Source organism: Columba livia, chromosome 6 (assembly GCF_036013475.1).
Source record: "Columba livia isolate bColLiv1 breed racing homer chromosome 6, bColLiv1.pat.W.v2, whole genome shotgun sequence".
NCBI lineage: Eukaryota > Metazoa > Chordata > Aves > Columbiformes > Columbidae > Columba > Columba livia.
Window position 1 is genome coordinate 13499552 of NC_088607.1, and position 14608 is coordinate 13514159.

At 43.5% G+C, this 14608-nt stretch overlaps 1 protein-coding gene across 14 annotated transcripts in view; it reads left to right on the plus strand.

Moving 5' to 3' along the window:
- SH3PXD2A (SH3 and PX domains 2A) overlaps positions 1–14608 on the plus strand; it is a 259091-nt gene that overhangs the window by 230361 nt on the left and 14122 nt on the right. For 11 of the 14 annotated variants that reach the window (XM_065067108.1, XM_065067104.1, XM_065067105.1 and 8 more), the window contains one exon: positions 3657–3740. The exons of the other annotated variants lie outside the window; for them this stretch is intronic. In XM_065067108.1, the coding sequence (XP_064923180.1) occupies positions 3657–3740 (84 nt within the window). The remainder of the gene's footprint in view (positions 1–3656; positions 3741–14608) is intronic. 14 annotated transcript variants of the gene reach the window in all.

The following is a 14608-nucleotide window of genomic DNA, read 5'->3' on the forward strand; positions in this document are numbered from 1 at the left end:
TGTCTGTTGGTCTGTAGCTTCCTCTCTTTTCCTGACTCTTAAATATGGTGTACGTTTAACAGCCTTGTTGCTTAAACTGCTTTCATTTCAAGCTCTCCTCCTTTCATGTTGCCCTCTGGAGTGTAGTCTGCACGAGGCTGTTGCCACACAGCAGTCTTTCCTGGGCAAAGGAAAACCCATGAAATGCTCGTTATCTTTTTCTTCTCGGTCCCGTTTAATCCACAACACTGCTTTCCTCAGCTATGGCCAGCAGTCATGCTCCCTGCCTTACTCCAAATCCAGATATGCTGAAACCTGAGAATGTTCTTCCCTTTCTGTTCAGCTCCATCTCAGTGACAAACCTAATTGCATTACCTCCACAGCTACTTTGATGTGCCCCAGCTTTTGCTTGCTCTTCAGTAACTTTGTTTTACATTATTAACCACATAAGCTGAGACTTCTTTTGTTCTTTGTCTTTTCCCCCTCCAGTTCTTTAGTTGAGTTATTCTTCTCATAACAGTTATTCCATAGTAAAGGAAATAACTTGGATTAATTCTCTTAAAAATGTATAAAAGTGAACATACTTACACAGAAAACTTGCCAACTCACTCTCAGTAGGCAAGAGAAAGGGGCTCCAATATAACTGAGGAGGAAGGCACACTAAGTGGATTAAGTGCCCTGGCCTCTGGATTTAGAGTTTGTACAAGTTTCAGAGTGACTCCTGGAGATGTCGACTTCCTGCATCTGTGCAATCTGTGCTCTGCCTACTTTGAAAGGGTAGAAATGCTAATGCAGAGAGCTTTCTGTATCAGCCTCTTGGCTCTTTCCATTTGCAGTGGGCTTGGAACAGGTCCACAAGCCAGGCAGACCCAGAGGTCTGCTCTGCTGTGGCAGGCCCTTGTAAAGATAAGGAGGTGCTGAATGCAGCTTGCTAATAATGCTGCCCCTACATAGCAGTAATATTTCCATGTGTGTCTGTTTAAATAGTCTGTTCCCTGAGAAAGACAAAAGTATTTCCTCCCTGCATATGAGCCTGCACAACATCTTTTGTCAGGATGAGAGTAGACAATCGACTGGGCCTATGTTTAGACCAACACTGTCTTACAAGGCTTGGAAAACATTCAGAAAGCAATCTAAAACATTCACAGCCACAGGAGCTGTTAAAATAAACATCTTGAAATGGTCTCTGGAAAGGTTTAGACACTTGTTGATAAATAACCTTTCTGGTAACTAACTGTGGAGTGACCAACCAAGTCCTGGTCTGGGTTCGAGTGGGAAAATTCAGTATTGTTGAGGGGGAACAAACCCAAACAAACAAACTAACCCACCCCACCAACTCATATAGAAGCATCATTGTGATAAAAAAGGGCTATCATCATGTTGTGAGGAGGATGTGGTATGCTGGGTCTGTTCAACACACTGTCTTTAAGGGGTGCTCCTGGATGGCTGAATCCTCCACGCTCCCGGTGTGAGCAAGGAGCTGTGGGTGATTGCTCTGTCTTGACATCTGAAGCAAATTTCTCCCTCTTCCACACCCCTCCCTCTCATAAGCTTTTAAGTTCAACATCTTTCATCTCTTCCTTTCTTGTATAGAAACCTCCTAATGCAGACAGCTTTACTGTGAATTTAGCTTTAGTTTCTCTCTCTGCTATAATCGGTATGTCTACTCAGGTTTCCTGTGTTGCCTTTTGTGTAGCATGTGTGTAACTGGCAGGCTGATGTCCTGTCGATTTGGAGAAAGCCACCAGGTTAAGCCAACTGGTAAGAAAAACACTACCAGTAAGCAGTGAAGACAGCTCATCTTCTGTGCCACCATGGGCTTCCAAAAGGATCACTGAGTTCCTTTAGCCAAAATCACGGAGATCTATAAACTTGAAATCCAGCTCCTCTGAAAATTTGTGGTTCTTCTCTTTGACCCACATGGCATCAGAGGGGATGTGTAGACTGCCACAAACTAGACACTATGTCTGTTCAACACCACTTGCCACGCCTCCACTTACGGTGACTTAGGGAAGCTTTAGGCCTTATAGCAAAGGAGAAATTGAGGAGCGTGAGCTGGGTACAGAAGTCTGCCTAAGCCCCTGACAGATATAAAGGGCAAAAAGGCAAAGACCAGTTTTGGAGAAAGTTATTAGTTTTTTTACTTGTTTGCCTAATCATTCCCCAGTTGAATAATTTTGCTGAGCTTGATTGTCTACAGAACATCATTCTGGAAGACAATGGTGTCTGCTCTCATGAATATAAGGGCATATTCCCCACATGAGTGCACATAAGCAGAATTGAGTGATTATTAATGATACGATATCAGAGTTTATGAACAGCTTCCCAGTAAGACAAGGGGTAATGGGTGCAAACTGGAACACAAGAGGTTCCACTTAAATATGAGAAGAAACTTCTTCTCTGTGAGGGTGACAGACACTGGAACAGGCTGCCCAGGGAGGTTGTGGAGTCTCCTTCTCTGGAGACATTCAAAACCCGCCTGGACACATTCCTGTGTAGCCTCATCTGGGTGTTCCTGCTCGAGCAGGGAGATTGGACTAGATGATCTTATGAGGTCCCTTCCAATACCTAACACTCTGTGATTCTATGATCACTAGCAAAATGGTTGTGTTTGCACCCTAGCAATAGCTGAAGTATAATATTTTGCAGTGCTTTTTAGCAGCACCAAGCACCCTTGCAGTACCTGCCAAACTAGTGTGGAAGCCCTTGAATGGAAAAAGTGTTTGTCTGTGTTTCTGTGCCAGTCCAATGGTTCATGTGTTGTTCACACCTTCACAAGCAGAAGGAGCTGAGTACAGTTCTACATATGCCATCCAGAAAACAAGTGGTGTCCTCTGTGCACAGCTGCTCTCACAATGCCATTTCCATAGGTGTCTTGTCTTTGTTCATAATTTAAGCATAAATTATTGTTTCAGTGTCTAACTAATTCTCAGTTCTGGCTTGTTAGCTTCTTGAGCCTGCTCAATAATTGCAAGGTTAGGTTTTTCCTTATATTTGTAATTGTCATATTAGAAGTTTGGACCATGAGAATTAGCTGTGGCAGTGATTGTGAATTACGTGTTGCAAGCAGAGGCATCAGACATTTTTCACTTGGGTTCTGTTCCAGAGTTCTGCTGATACACATGAACTCAAATAAGAGAAGCTGCATTTTTTTTTCTTCTGGATTTTGTTTTTAGTGTGATAATTTGCTTAGAGAGGGTTAGAGCCCTGTTTGCTTTGATGTCATGTGCAGTAGACCGAATTCTCCAAAGATCATGCAGCTTAAGTAGAGATGGAGCAGCAATTATGTTGATCTGTCCTGCCACTGCAGCCTCCTTGGACAAGTTGTCTTCAGTTGTGCAGCTTGTTTTGGGGGTTGTGTATGTGATGGGTTTTTTCTTGTTTTGTGGGGTTTTTTTGTTGTCCATTTGTTTGGGTTTGGTTTGGTTTTTTTTTTTTTCAGGAGAGCTGACGGCACAAGTAGCAATTTGTGACAGTTCTAGGTTACTGATGTTACTTGGGCTCAAGAAACTAACTTGTTCCACTGTACTAACTAAAACAGAACTTCTGCATCCCACCTAACTGGTTCCTGCTAACAAGACCAGAGCTTGTAAATGCCATGTTTTTGTTTTTATTCCTCACCCTCCCATCTTTTTTTCTTGTTTGTTTGTTTTGTTTCCATTCATGTTCCAAACTAGTTTCTAAGCGACGCAAGGCTCACCTGAGACGCCTGGACCGGCGATGGACGCTGGGCGGGATAGTCAACAGGCAGCAGAGTCGAGGTGAATTAATACCTTCCTATGACGCCAGCCCCTAAGGATGCACCAAAAGCCAGGCTGCAGCTTTGGCTGTTGTGCTCCAGGGTCTGCATCTTTGGCAGTCTGACAGAGAAAGGCCAAAGCTCCAGAGTTCAGATGTGGACTTTGTATCTGACAGGTTGAGGGTGTCTTGGAGCCGGGGTTAGGCACCACAAGACCTGGAGGCTAATGACCACGGGTAACTGCAATATCATTCCTCATGTTGCTTAGGAAAGCTCACATCTGTTGTGGTTTAAATTTGGGCATATTTGTACTCAGTCTTTCCTCCCTCAGTAAGGACAAGTGATACTTTTCACGGCTATTAAAATGAGAAGGATGCCAAAAAGCCATGGTCAGAGACGTGTGCACTGGAAAAGTGCTTGATGTGGAAAGACGAGAATCATTCCAGTTTCAATCCCCTCTCTTACAAGCAGTGCTTGGTACTAAAGTCAGACTTCCAAAGAAGTTTTGGGAGCTTTTGGTGTCAGCCCTAGGTGTTAAAATACCACCACCAGCAGCACCTTGTTAGTTTTGCTGGTATGACAGAGAGCATGGCAGAGTAAGAGGGAACACTTTGTGTTCTGAACCTGCATTTGGGTAAAGCCTGAGGAATCTTCTAAACCAAGCAATTCTCCAGTACATCTTTTCTAGAGTAAAGGCACCCCTTTCTGTCCATTTATGCGCTTCTTGCAGGATTGTCCAGACATGGTGTTCACTGCAGTTTTTAAAGGAAGGGGGTGAGGGGTGGGGGGAAGCACCGTTTGCACCTCTCTGCAACTTTCAAACACCACTTTCTGAGGGGATGGAATCAGATATAAGCACAAGAGAAGCTGCCCAGTTCAGAAAAAAAGGTGGCTTTTCTACTGAGGAGAGAATATTCTTTTGAAGTTGCAAGTTTACCTTTTCCTGGATTTGGCGGTGGTTCTACGTACAGACTTGTGTGTGTGTCAGGCACATAGGACTTTTCAGTGGCTTTTTACCTTTGCTTCAAAGTATGATTGAGGAAACCAAAATAACAGAAGGGGTTTTCTTCCTGCTGTAACTTCACCCTGCAGCAACTGGAACTACCCTCGGAAGACAAAGTCTTGCTTCTCAGCTACCAAATGCACCCTGAAGGCACAAAGGAAAAAACCCATAAGCACATACGCTGGCTTGTAAAAAAGATTTTGTGCCTATTTCTGTACTCCCAAGTATTTGGGAGCTACTTCTTTTGCATTTTCAAATTCTGCCATGTACTTCCTGGCAATCTAACTGGGAGAATTTCTGGTAATCAGTTTTCTAAAGAATTTATTAGTTTAAACAAATATATCCTTTCATATTCATACAATATTGCAAATAAAGGTCCATAAGTTATTAAGACTGCATGATGATTTCCTTAGCATAGTTGACTGGTAAGTTGCATTCCCAGGTTTTTCCTCTTGCGCTCCTATGCCCACCATCTGTGTGCATCTTCTCCAGACCTGTACTCTGACCAGTATCTTCCCTGGCAGGCTTCCCCACCACAGGCTCCCCCAGTCTCTTCCATCCATCCATCCGTCCCTGCCTCCTTTTCCTCCATAACAGTTTCTTCCCTATTAGGACCAGAAGTTTTGTGTGTGTTGGAGAACATGTGCTTTATCTCAAAGTAGATCTCAGCACTTGAACTTGGCACACACTGAAGTATCTCAAGGTTTGGGGCAACCTCCATGGCTGAGCTGTTTTTATGAGCTCTCTCCAATGCATTTCAGTCACAGCTAACCAGGCTGGCTAAAAATAAGCTGTTTAATGTCATCTGAAATGGCAGGTTAGGGAGCTCTTATGACCAGGCTCACAGGGAGTAAAGAAAGTAATTTTAATACGTGGGGACAGATTAGAGACAGTGGCTTCATCATCTGGCATAGCTGCAGCCTGTACACACATCTACCCCTTCCAAACTGCAGCTGATGGACTCTCTGGGTGTCTGGACTGCTGCACTCTAACAGATCGGAATTTATGCACGGTCAGGAGATATTATTTCTCTCTTCTTTTTGTCACATCCGAGCCCAAAAGACTTCTAACAAGGCCAAATTTGGGTGGGTTTGCAAAGAAATGACAGAATGCATGAAGTGTACACACCTCCCTGCCAACCTTCAAGTCTCTGCTCCAAAGCACAGGAGAACTAGAGCTGCTCAAACAGGAGGCTGCCAGAAATTGTTCAACACAAGCAAAACAGCTTCCCCTCCCCCACTTGGCCTCTTTCTTGGAAATAAATTCAATTAAACATTTTGGCTGAAATTCTTCCCACCCAGCGATATTCTGTTTGAGATAGTCCCTGCTGCTGGAAGAGCTAGCTCTCAGAGTTCACTGGAGTTTAAAAGCAAGCTATTAAGGATGCTTCCCTTTGTATTTATGCTTGGATACCACTAATAAGCTTTTTTTTACCGGCAAGGTCTATGATAGCATCACTTAAAGCCAGAACTGAAGGAATTAGGTGTGGTTTCTGAGGGCCAGGATTTTCTAAGTGACTTGGATATTAAAAATACTGGAAAAGCCTGAGTGCAGAAGGGAAGGATGTTTGCTTCCCTGTTACAGACTGCCTAATGGGGGAAAATTATCAGTGATGTAGCATATGGCTTATTTACTTCTAGCCTTTCTAAAGCCATTTGAAGGGTCTAAACTAATGTGAAGGTCCCTGAACTTCACATACTTGGGAGCAATGTTACTGGGTCTGTCAATTAGAAAGATGGAAGACAAATTATTGAATATAATGGTAGTTCTCTGTTTTTAAAGCTGAAAAAGGAGAACAGCTGTAGTCTGTTTTTACAAAGAGAAACAGATGACATTTGTTGCTGAACTATTCTGTTAAAAATGGTCAATGGTGTGCCCAGATCCAAGAGATTACATTGGTTTATGTTTCCTATGTAGCTGCTGAGCTTGTTTGGGTTTTTTTGATGTTAAATGTTTTTGAATGTGGTATGTTTCTGAGCTTTTGTCTATACATTAGGAGACTCCAGTAATACAAATATGGGTTGTGAGAAGTCTGGACATTTGTAGTTTTAACTCAGTCCTGACAGTTGTTAGACCTGCAGGCTGCAGAGTTCATGTTCTCTTGTATGGGGTAAAATGCTAATTCTACACATGCATTTACTTGGAGCTTTCCCTGGAAGAAAGCTTAGGATTGTTTATAGGCTAATTTAATGAGAAGTCAGTTGTGGTATTACAGTTTGATTGGGAAAAGTGGGGGTTTACATGCCAGTTTTATATGCCAAATACTTGACAAAAGCTAGTGCTTCTTTGTTTTTGTGCCCAACACTTTCAACTGGAGCTGTTACAATGCAGAAAAGTACTTCAAAGTTATTCATATCAACAATATCGTGACATGTGGGCTGAATTTCTGCCAAATGAGCCTGTTATTTAAGAATAGCTGCTAACACCAGAAATAAGCTACTCAATGAAAGAGTTACAGCTATAACTTGGAAACTATAGGTCTTTCTTCTGTCTGCTTAAGTTAAGGAGAGAGGGAGTTCGATGGTGAGACATGGACAGGGCATAGAGGGAAGGCAGCTGTGTAACCAAGTGGTCTTGATATTTAAACCCTGTCTTCTAGACTGAGTGGGTTGTTTGGCAGCCTGTTTTGTAGCTGTGGAAAGAGCCCTTGATCAGTACTGGAGATCCAGCCTGGCTGCTGTGCTTGTACGCTCTTACCCTTTCCTGCACCCTACCTGCTCTGCACTCTTTGGCAGCCCCTTCATCACCCACAGGATTTCTCCCTTTGTTGTCACTCTTTTTCCCTGCTTGTCCTTGATACTGGTGAAATGTTTATCACTCATGGTGCAAAGCAGCTTTGCCAGGCTAAATCAAACCAGCACAGAGCAGCTTCAGACTTTGTTTGGGCTTTTGTTGTTGCTGTTGTTTGGTTTTGGGTTTTTGTTGGTTGGTTGGGTTTTGTACCCTTCCTTTGTGCTCCAAGGAAAGTAGCAAATGTTTATTACCCCTAGCTAGTTGAAGAAAGAGCACATGCAATACAGAACTCTTTAGAAGAAATGGCATTGTTATTCTTGTCTGTCTGTTGGCATGAGGTTCTATGTTATTTAAAAAAAAAAAAAGGGGGAGAGTGGACAAGAGGCATGAAAGCTGAAGAGCTCCTGTCTACAGATGTACACATTTGATAACTGTGGATAGTTATTTTCTCTGCTGAATATTTAGACAAGTAAAACAAAGACCATGTTGAATTAATGCATAGCTTTCTGGAACAGCGAGACTTTTTCCAGAAGCAGGTCTGACAAAGGGGGGGTGGAGCGGAGGAGTGGGGGAGGGCGAGCGCAGACTGCTGACTGAGGGGAAAGTATTTTGAAAGAAAATTCTTCTGTGGTTTGGAAGATGTAGGGTTGGGACTGTTTCATTTTGCTGAGGAATCGTTAATTGACTAATTTTTAGCTCAATTCCCCCTTATCCTCACCTTTACCAGCATATCAAACAAGAATGGGGTCACAGAAAGTTGGTGGCATGTACAAGCACCAGCTGAGCAAAGGAGATTAATTCCTTACTTGGTTGACTCCTGAGGTGCTGCAGATAACTTTCACACTTATTTATGGAGTCAGAAAAGAGCAAACTTATAAAATATAGGTGAAGGAGAGGTATGTGAAGCAGGGCAGTCAGAATTTGGAAACAGAAACGTATGAGCACAGGCCATTTGCCTGGGAGAGATGAGACTGATTATGCGGGGCTGGAAACGTGCATAGGATTTCAGCTGCTTAAAGGCGAGGTTCCTGTCCCAAATAGTTTACAGCCTAAAGAAAGAGAAGGAGCTCAGTGCATCAAAGGAGCCTGGGCGAGTGGCAATTTGGCATGCATCTTATTATGACCAAAAGGTTTTTCACAGTGGAAAGTGATATTTATTTGGTATTTTTAAAAGCTTTTATAGAAGGACTAAAACTAAGCTTGTTTGGGAAGGAAGGAAGTCAGGGTAGGTAAGGATTATTTTAGGATGGATGTGAGAGTTTCAGGTTATTTGATACCAGGGAAGAGAGAGCCTACTCAGGTTCATAGGGCATCATAAGAAAGGCATGGGGCTGAGTGGAAAAAGATGAAAGGATTTGGAGGAGTAGGAAATTCAAAGGGAGCAGCACACGTGAGAGCAAGTAGTAGGATGTTAAAGCAAGGTACAGCATATAGGCTTGAAAATTCAAGATGGAACAACTGAATTGGGTGTACACTTGGTAGGAGTCTGGCTGAAGTACCAGTGTGGCTGTGCCAAGAGCCTTGAGCAAGAGCTGGGTCCTGAGAGGCCGGGGAGGGAGCGGAGGTGGCAGGAGGTGGCTGTAGTGGCTGTATAAAGCAGGTTGAAGGTCCAAATATGAGCTCTAGTGGTGAGGAGCAGCAGTGGTAGAGGATTGTGAAGACAATGGGGAAAGGAACCGTTACCTTGGTGATAGACTAGGAGGAATCTGAAATAACCAGTGCCAAGGGAATTGGGAAGATTGAATAAGGAAGATTTGGAAAGCGCTACTGAAGCTCTACGTTACAACTCGAGCGGTAAAACCGTAGCTCTGCTTTCCTTGACCTGGCAGTGAGTATAAATCCAGACAGCAAGAGGAGGGACTGAATTGCCTTCTCAAGACACCTTGTAACTTTAATGTGTAGTATTTTTGTGCATGAGCACACGTGTAAAATCTGAAATTCTGTTTTGGCAGATGGGATTGGAGGAGCCTCACAGGCTGTCAAGTTCAGTGTCTTACTCTGTCAGACAATTAGGTACAGTTTCTTCATAAAGGGATGGAGGTTCATCTTTGGTGTTTTGGGGTTTTTCCTATGGGAGAGACGTCTTTGTGGGTCACGTGATGTGGGAAATGGTGTACCCTATGCCTAAAAATTGAGATTCCTCTTTTACTAGTAGACAGAGATACAGCAGGTGAAACAAAAGAAAACCTATTTGCCTATATGCTGATTAAAGGAAGTGTGACAGGATGGATGCATCTGCGGGCTCTTCAATTACAAGATGTAGTCCTACTCAGAAGGAAAAAAACATGAAGCACTGTTGTCATAGTCTGCCATTATCCAAAAATAAATGTCATTGGTGTTACATCCTCCTAAACTTTAACAAGTTAAATGTAGCAACCTGAGTTTTTCTGCAGCCAGTATGTTGTATCATAGCTATTGAACAGGCTGGATGAGATGGAAGAAATATTTCAGTCCCCACTACACTATGCCTGCAAAGTTGACCTTTTACTACTTGGTGAGCATTGCCAAGGTGCCTACGGGTCATCTTGCACTGCTGTAAATCATGTGATGGCTTAAGAACTGTATTATAAATCCTATTTATGTAAAAAGTTGCATTTTATTAAGTTGCATCTTAAAATACATGAGAGAAGATTTGTGGGCATTCTCATACTAGCCTGGCTTTAGATCCAGTTTCATATGGGTTGTCTTGACTCTGCTTCCAGCAATATCAGCAATAGGTCTCTTTCCTCAAAATTAAGTGAAGCTGCGTTGAAACTGGCCTGGCTTAGTACAGAAAAGTTTTACACAGGGTTTGTGGTGCCCCCACTAAAAGAACCAGCCTCACCTTCCCCAGCATCTTTTGCTTTATGCTTGTGCAGATCTGCAATGAACCAAACGCAGGCTTAGGGTCATACTAACTTTTCCTTGGTCAGACTGGCCACAGATCTGTCTCACAGCAGAGTCATGAACTGTGCAAGGAGAGGTGGCAGGTGGGACACAGGTCAAAGAAAGGAGAAGGGAGTGATCTCAACTGCTGCAGCACTAAGCATGCATTCATAAACTGCAGTTTTAAAGCAGCTTTTAGTTTTAAAGCTGTTGTTATTGTGTATAGGAAAGGGTCAGCTTGGCAGAGCACTGTTATGTTGCTGGAGGGGATGCAAAATGGTTGTGTTGATGGTTTGGCTTTTTTGTTTGTTTGTTCCTAACAGCTGTGGAAGGGCCTTAGTTGTGACTTGTGCAGGAGCAACCCATAACTCTCAAATACAACCGGCTTCTCCATAATAGGTCTGCTGAAAATAGCATGGTTGCGTGCACCTGTACAAACCACGTACTATATGTAGCTGTAATGCAGGGCATTTTACATCTGAAGTGCCTTGTCCTGTGTATATGCAAGCCTATCAGCTGGTCTGCAGCAACCTCTGCTATGCTTGCTTGGGGGGAAATCTCAGTTGCTAGAAAAAGCCTTCTCTGCAGCTGTTACAAGGACATGGGAACTGTCCTCTGCTGTCCTCACTTTTTTGCCCAGGAATTCACAGGATCTGTCTCTGTATTTTGGCCCCAAGTCTCTACTGTCTTCAGGAGACTTCAGGTGGAACCAGAGTTAGACAAGCCTGCCTTTCTTTGGGGAGGAGAGAGATTGATAGGGAAGCAAGGTTTTGGAATAACCAGTGGACTGGGCTGCTGGGGTGTCTGGGAGGGCTGGACAGAGCACAGCTCTGGTGGTGTGAGTTGGGTAGTCCAAACTGTGTAGAAATTCTTGCTGTGCATGTTTTATATAATGTCTGTGACCAGGTAGGGGGGAGAATGACACATACTAATACTTTACTTCCAAGCTAAGTGGGTTGCAGTTGGATAATGCATGATGTGACAGACTTGCGTTGTAGCTCTGCCAAACAGGCTTTGCTTCTTCATGTGTGCCTTGTCCAGATTTACTGGTGCAGCTGAAATTCTAGTAGAGGTTCCTTCTTCAGCTCAGCTGGGAAAGGTATCTTTGACCTGCAAATTAGAGGTAAAGAAATATAAGTTAACCTGGCTAATCAAGCTGTTAAGAGTTCTCTGAGTGTCACACAGTAAGAACAGAGGTCTTTAGGGCCTTTATGCCATTTTCAGCAGATCTTGAAGGGGACTAAGACTTTTATCCCATTATTTCCAAAGTGCAGCCTTTTAGCTGATGTATGTGCTTTGAAGTGTGTTGTAAAGTTTATTCTGCCCACTTGACCTCAATGGTGAAGTTGATGTAATGGAAACTGCAGCTGGGGAATACAAATTATACTTTTGTTTGCATTTTTTTTTGCTGGCAATTGTTAAGTCAAAACTTAGTGAATCAAAATCAAACATTTTGTATTCTCTGTAGATCTGGCCATGCAACTTTGGTGGTAGGTTTGAGATGGTTCGGTGACTTGTGTTTTATACCACTGCCTGTCATAGTATCTGAACAAAACCAGCATGATATTTCAGATTTGTCAGTGTAACTCAGAGCATTATCTTTCTACTGGCTGATGTTCTGCTGATTCTCTCATGAAACCATTCCTCTGTGCTGTCTTTCCAGTAACTTTGTGTATCAATCATGAAGTGTCAAAAATCTGGTCTTAAAGACCTTTGTATAGTAATGTGATATGTTGAATACTACATCAATCCTCTTTAAGTGACACATCCACTGAAAGCTCCACTGCTCCCTTCAGCAATTCTTGGTTTATACAAAACATCCACTGGCTAGAGGTAGTCTTTGAAAAGCAAAATAGAATTACACTTCATTTGCAAGGGAGCCTATATCTCCAGAATACTGTCTAAGTTGCAAACCTCATGTATGTTTGCAGTATCCCCCACACCACAGAAAGAAACTAAACATGTGTAATCTTGAAAATGGCTGTAACTTTTGCTGTGAAAGCACTTTGCAAGAGGAAATTGTAATGGTGCCTTCCTGGTTTTGATCTGTAGGCTTAAAAAATAGAACTGTTAAACACAAACATGATAGGACTCTTTTCTAAGTGAATTTTGAAGAGTTTTGGTTTTCTTGCTTCACAGAATAACTTTTTTCTCTCCTCCCTTCCTGCTTTTGTTCAGTCTCTCTTTCACCTCCCTCTGTGTAGGGAGGAATTGCCTGAAGACTCTCCACTCAGAGAGCATTAATCTTGAGTTGAAAGCCACAAGACCAAAGATCTAAGCAACAGAGGTGCTCATGGACAGGCTAAGATAGTGACAGCTCAGAAAAGCTCTCCAGTCTCGCCTGTGCATGCCAGTGTCACAGTACTTGGATGGGGCTCCGTCCTCCTTGGCACCTCAAGTGTTCCAGTTTCTCAAGCTGGCCAGTGTCTCTGGTCGTTCAGAGCCACAGATGTATGATATTGAGTGTGGTGTGTGCAAGGCAGCAAGGTGAGAGCAGCAACACACAAAGCAGTAACCTCAATCCTGGAGGCAGAGTGCTGCTCAAGAGAAGTCTTTCTCCTCAGCAAACGTGAGCAATGGCGGCAAGCTCAGGAAAGAGGCTGAAGCTCTCCCAGCTGAGGATATGGCTTCTCCACGCAGCTGGGAGCTGCTTTTTTAAATGTGCCACCTCTACAGCTTCATGGCCTGTTTCAGCAAAAATGAGAGGAGTTGAAGGATCTGTCTGGTCTTTTGTCTCTACCTTGAAACTCACAGGAAAGGAAGTCTGGCAGTCGGTGGCTGGGAGGAAGGCAGAGCAGTGATGTGTGCCCACATGCGTAGCTGCAGGCCCAGAAGTTATGTTTGCAGAAGTTGCTGGCTCTTGTAGTAGCTTGCATGGATCTGTTGTCCTTTTCCCTAGCAAGCCCCTCATTGATATTTGGAATGGAGAGAGTGGATTTGTGTGAAGGAGGAAGAGATCTAATGTTTGAAAGGTAATTGCATCCTAGTTTGCAAAGGACCCTCACCCCAGACTTTGCTTTCATTTAAATGATCAGACTCAGAAATGCTGTTGGGGTTGATGGGTAACTGCTGTCTCAATTCCTCACACAGGAAAAGTCCTGCTGGAGCAGGAGTCTGGAAAGCTGTGTTGAAATCTAGGAGTGAGAACCTCACTCGTGGCCTCCTATGCTGTCCTCTGCAGGAGGGAGGTCACATACCTGAAGAGGGAGACCACTCTGCCCAGCAGGAGAAGCTGCAGGAGGGACTGCTGTTTATGTGGAGGAAAAATAAGATAGCCAGGGTTATAAAGCATCCATGGTATGGGGGAGAGAAAAAGCAGAGACGCCTTCCAGTGCTCAGCAAACATGTGGCTTAGCTCGTTATTACTGTCCTAGAAATATCCCTGGAAGTATCTGAAGCAATGTGTATCTGGACAGTGCTGCAGCTCTGTGCACCTGAACCTTCCTGTAGCTCTCTCTTGCTGGGGACAAGCTCTAGCTGCTCAGGGATCTTCTGCAGTTCAGTTTAGCGACTGGGGCTTTGCATGCAGTGGGAACTGGGCACACAACTCCTTCAGCAGCAGCCACTTGAAACAGAGGGAAAATGAGTTTACTTTAACTGTGCAGAGCAGAAACTCAGTTAGGAAAACTGTCCTGTGACTCTGAAGCCAGGTTTCATTAGCTGCATCAGCTTTCCTCAGGCCCCATCTCATACTAGAGTATTTCTGTAGAGAGGTGTCATATCCTGATGCTGCTGATTAGAAACTAGCTGGAATTGCTTAACATTAATAAAACAGCTAAAGCAGCGCTCTTAGGCATGAGCAGGAGAGAATATTTTCCTCTTGGAGGCAGATTTTGACAGGTTTTAGCCTATCAGAATTAGAAGGATCCAAATGCAATCTGTCGAGGGAAGTTGACTTCAGAGATGTAGCTTTGTTGAATTTTCTGCCATCAGATTGCTCTGCCAACATTTTTTTCCCCTTCCTGAGCTATTATATCTTACTTTGTCTCAGTTTTTTTCTTTAAGTGCTTCACCCAGAACAAAATGCAGTTGAGCCACAAAACCAAACAGATAGTTGGGTCTGCTACACTTTCTCCAAGAGAGTGTTTGCCTCAAGTTGCTGCAACTTTTCCATAGCTCCTTCGTTCTGCAATGATCAGGAGCTCTGGATTCACTTAATTTCCTGCCCGTTCCTGTGCACTGACAACACTGTATTTGTTCTTGGCTGGCCCTTGTTGCAACTGCAGTAGAAAGTCCTAGGAGGGCCGGTTGCAGTGTGCTTTATTGTTTGCCTTCCCTTCCTTTGATCT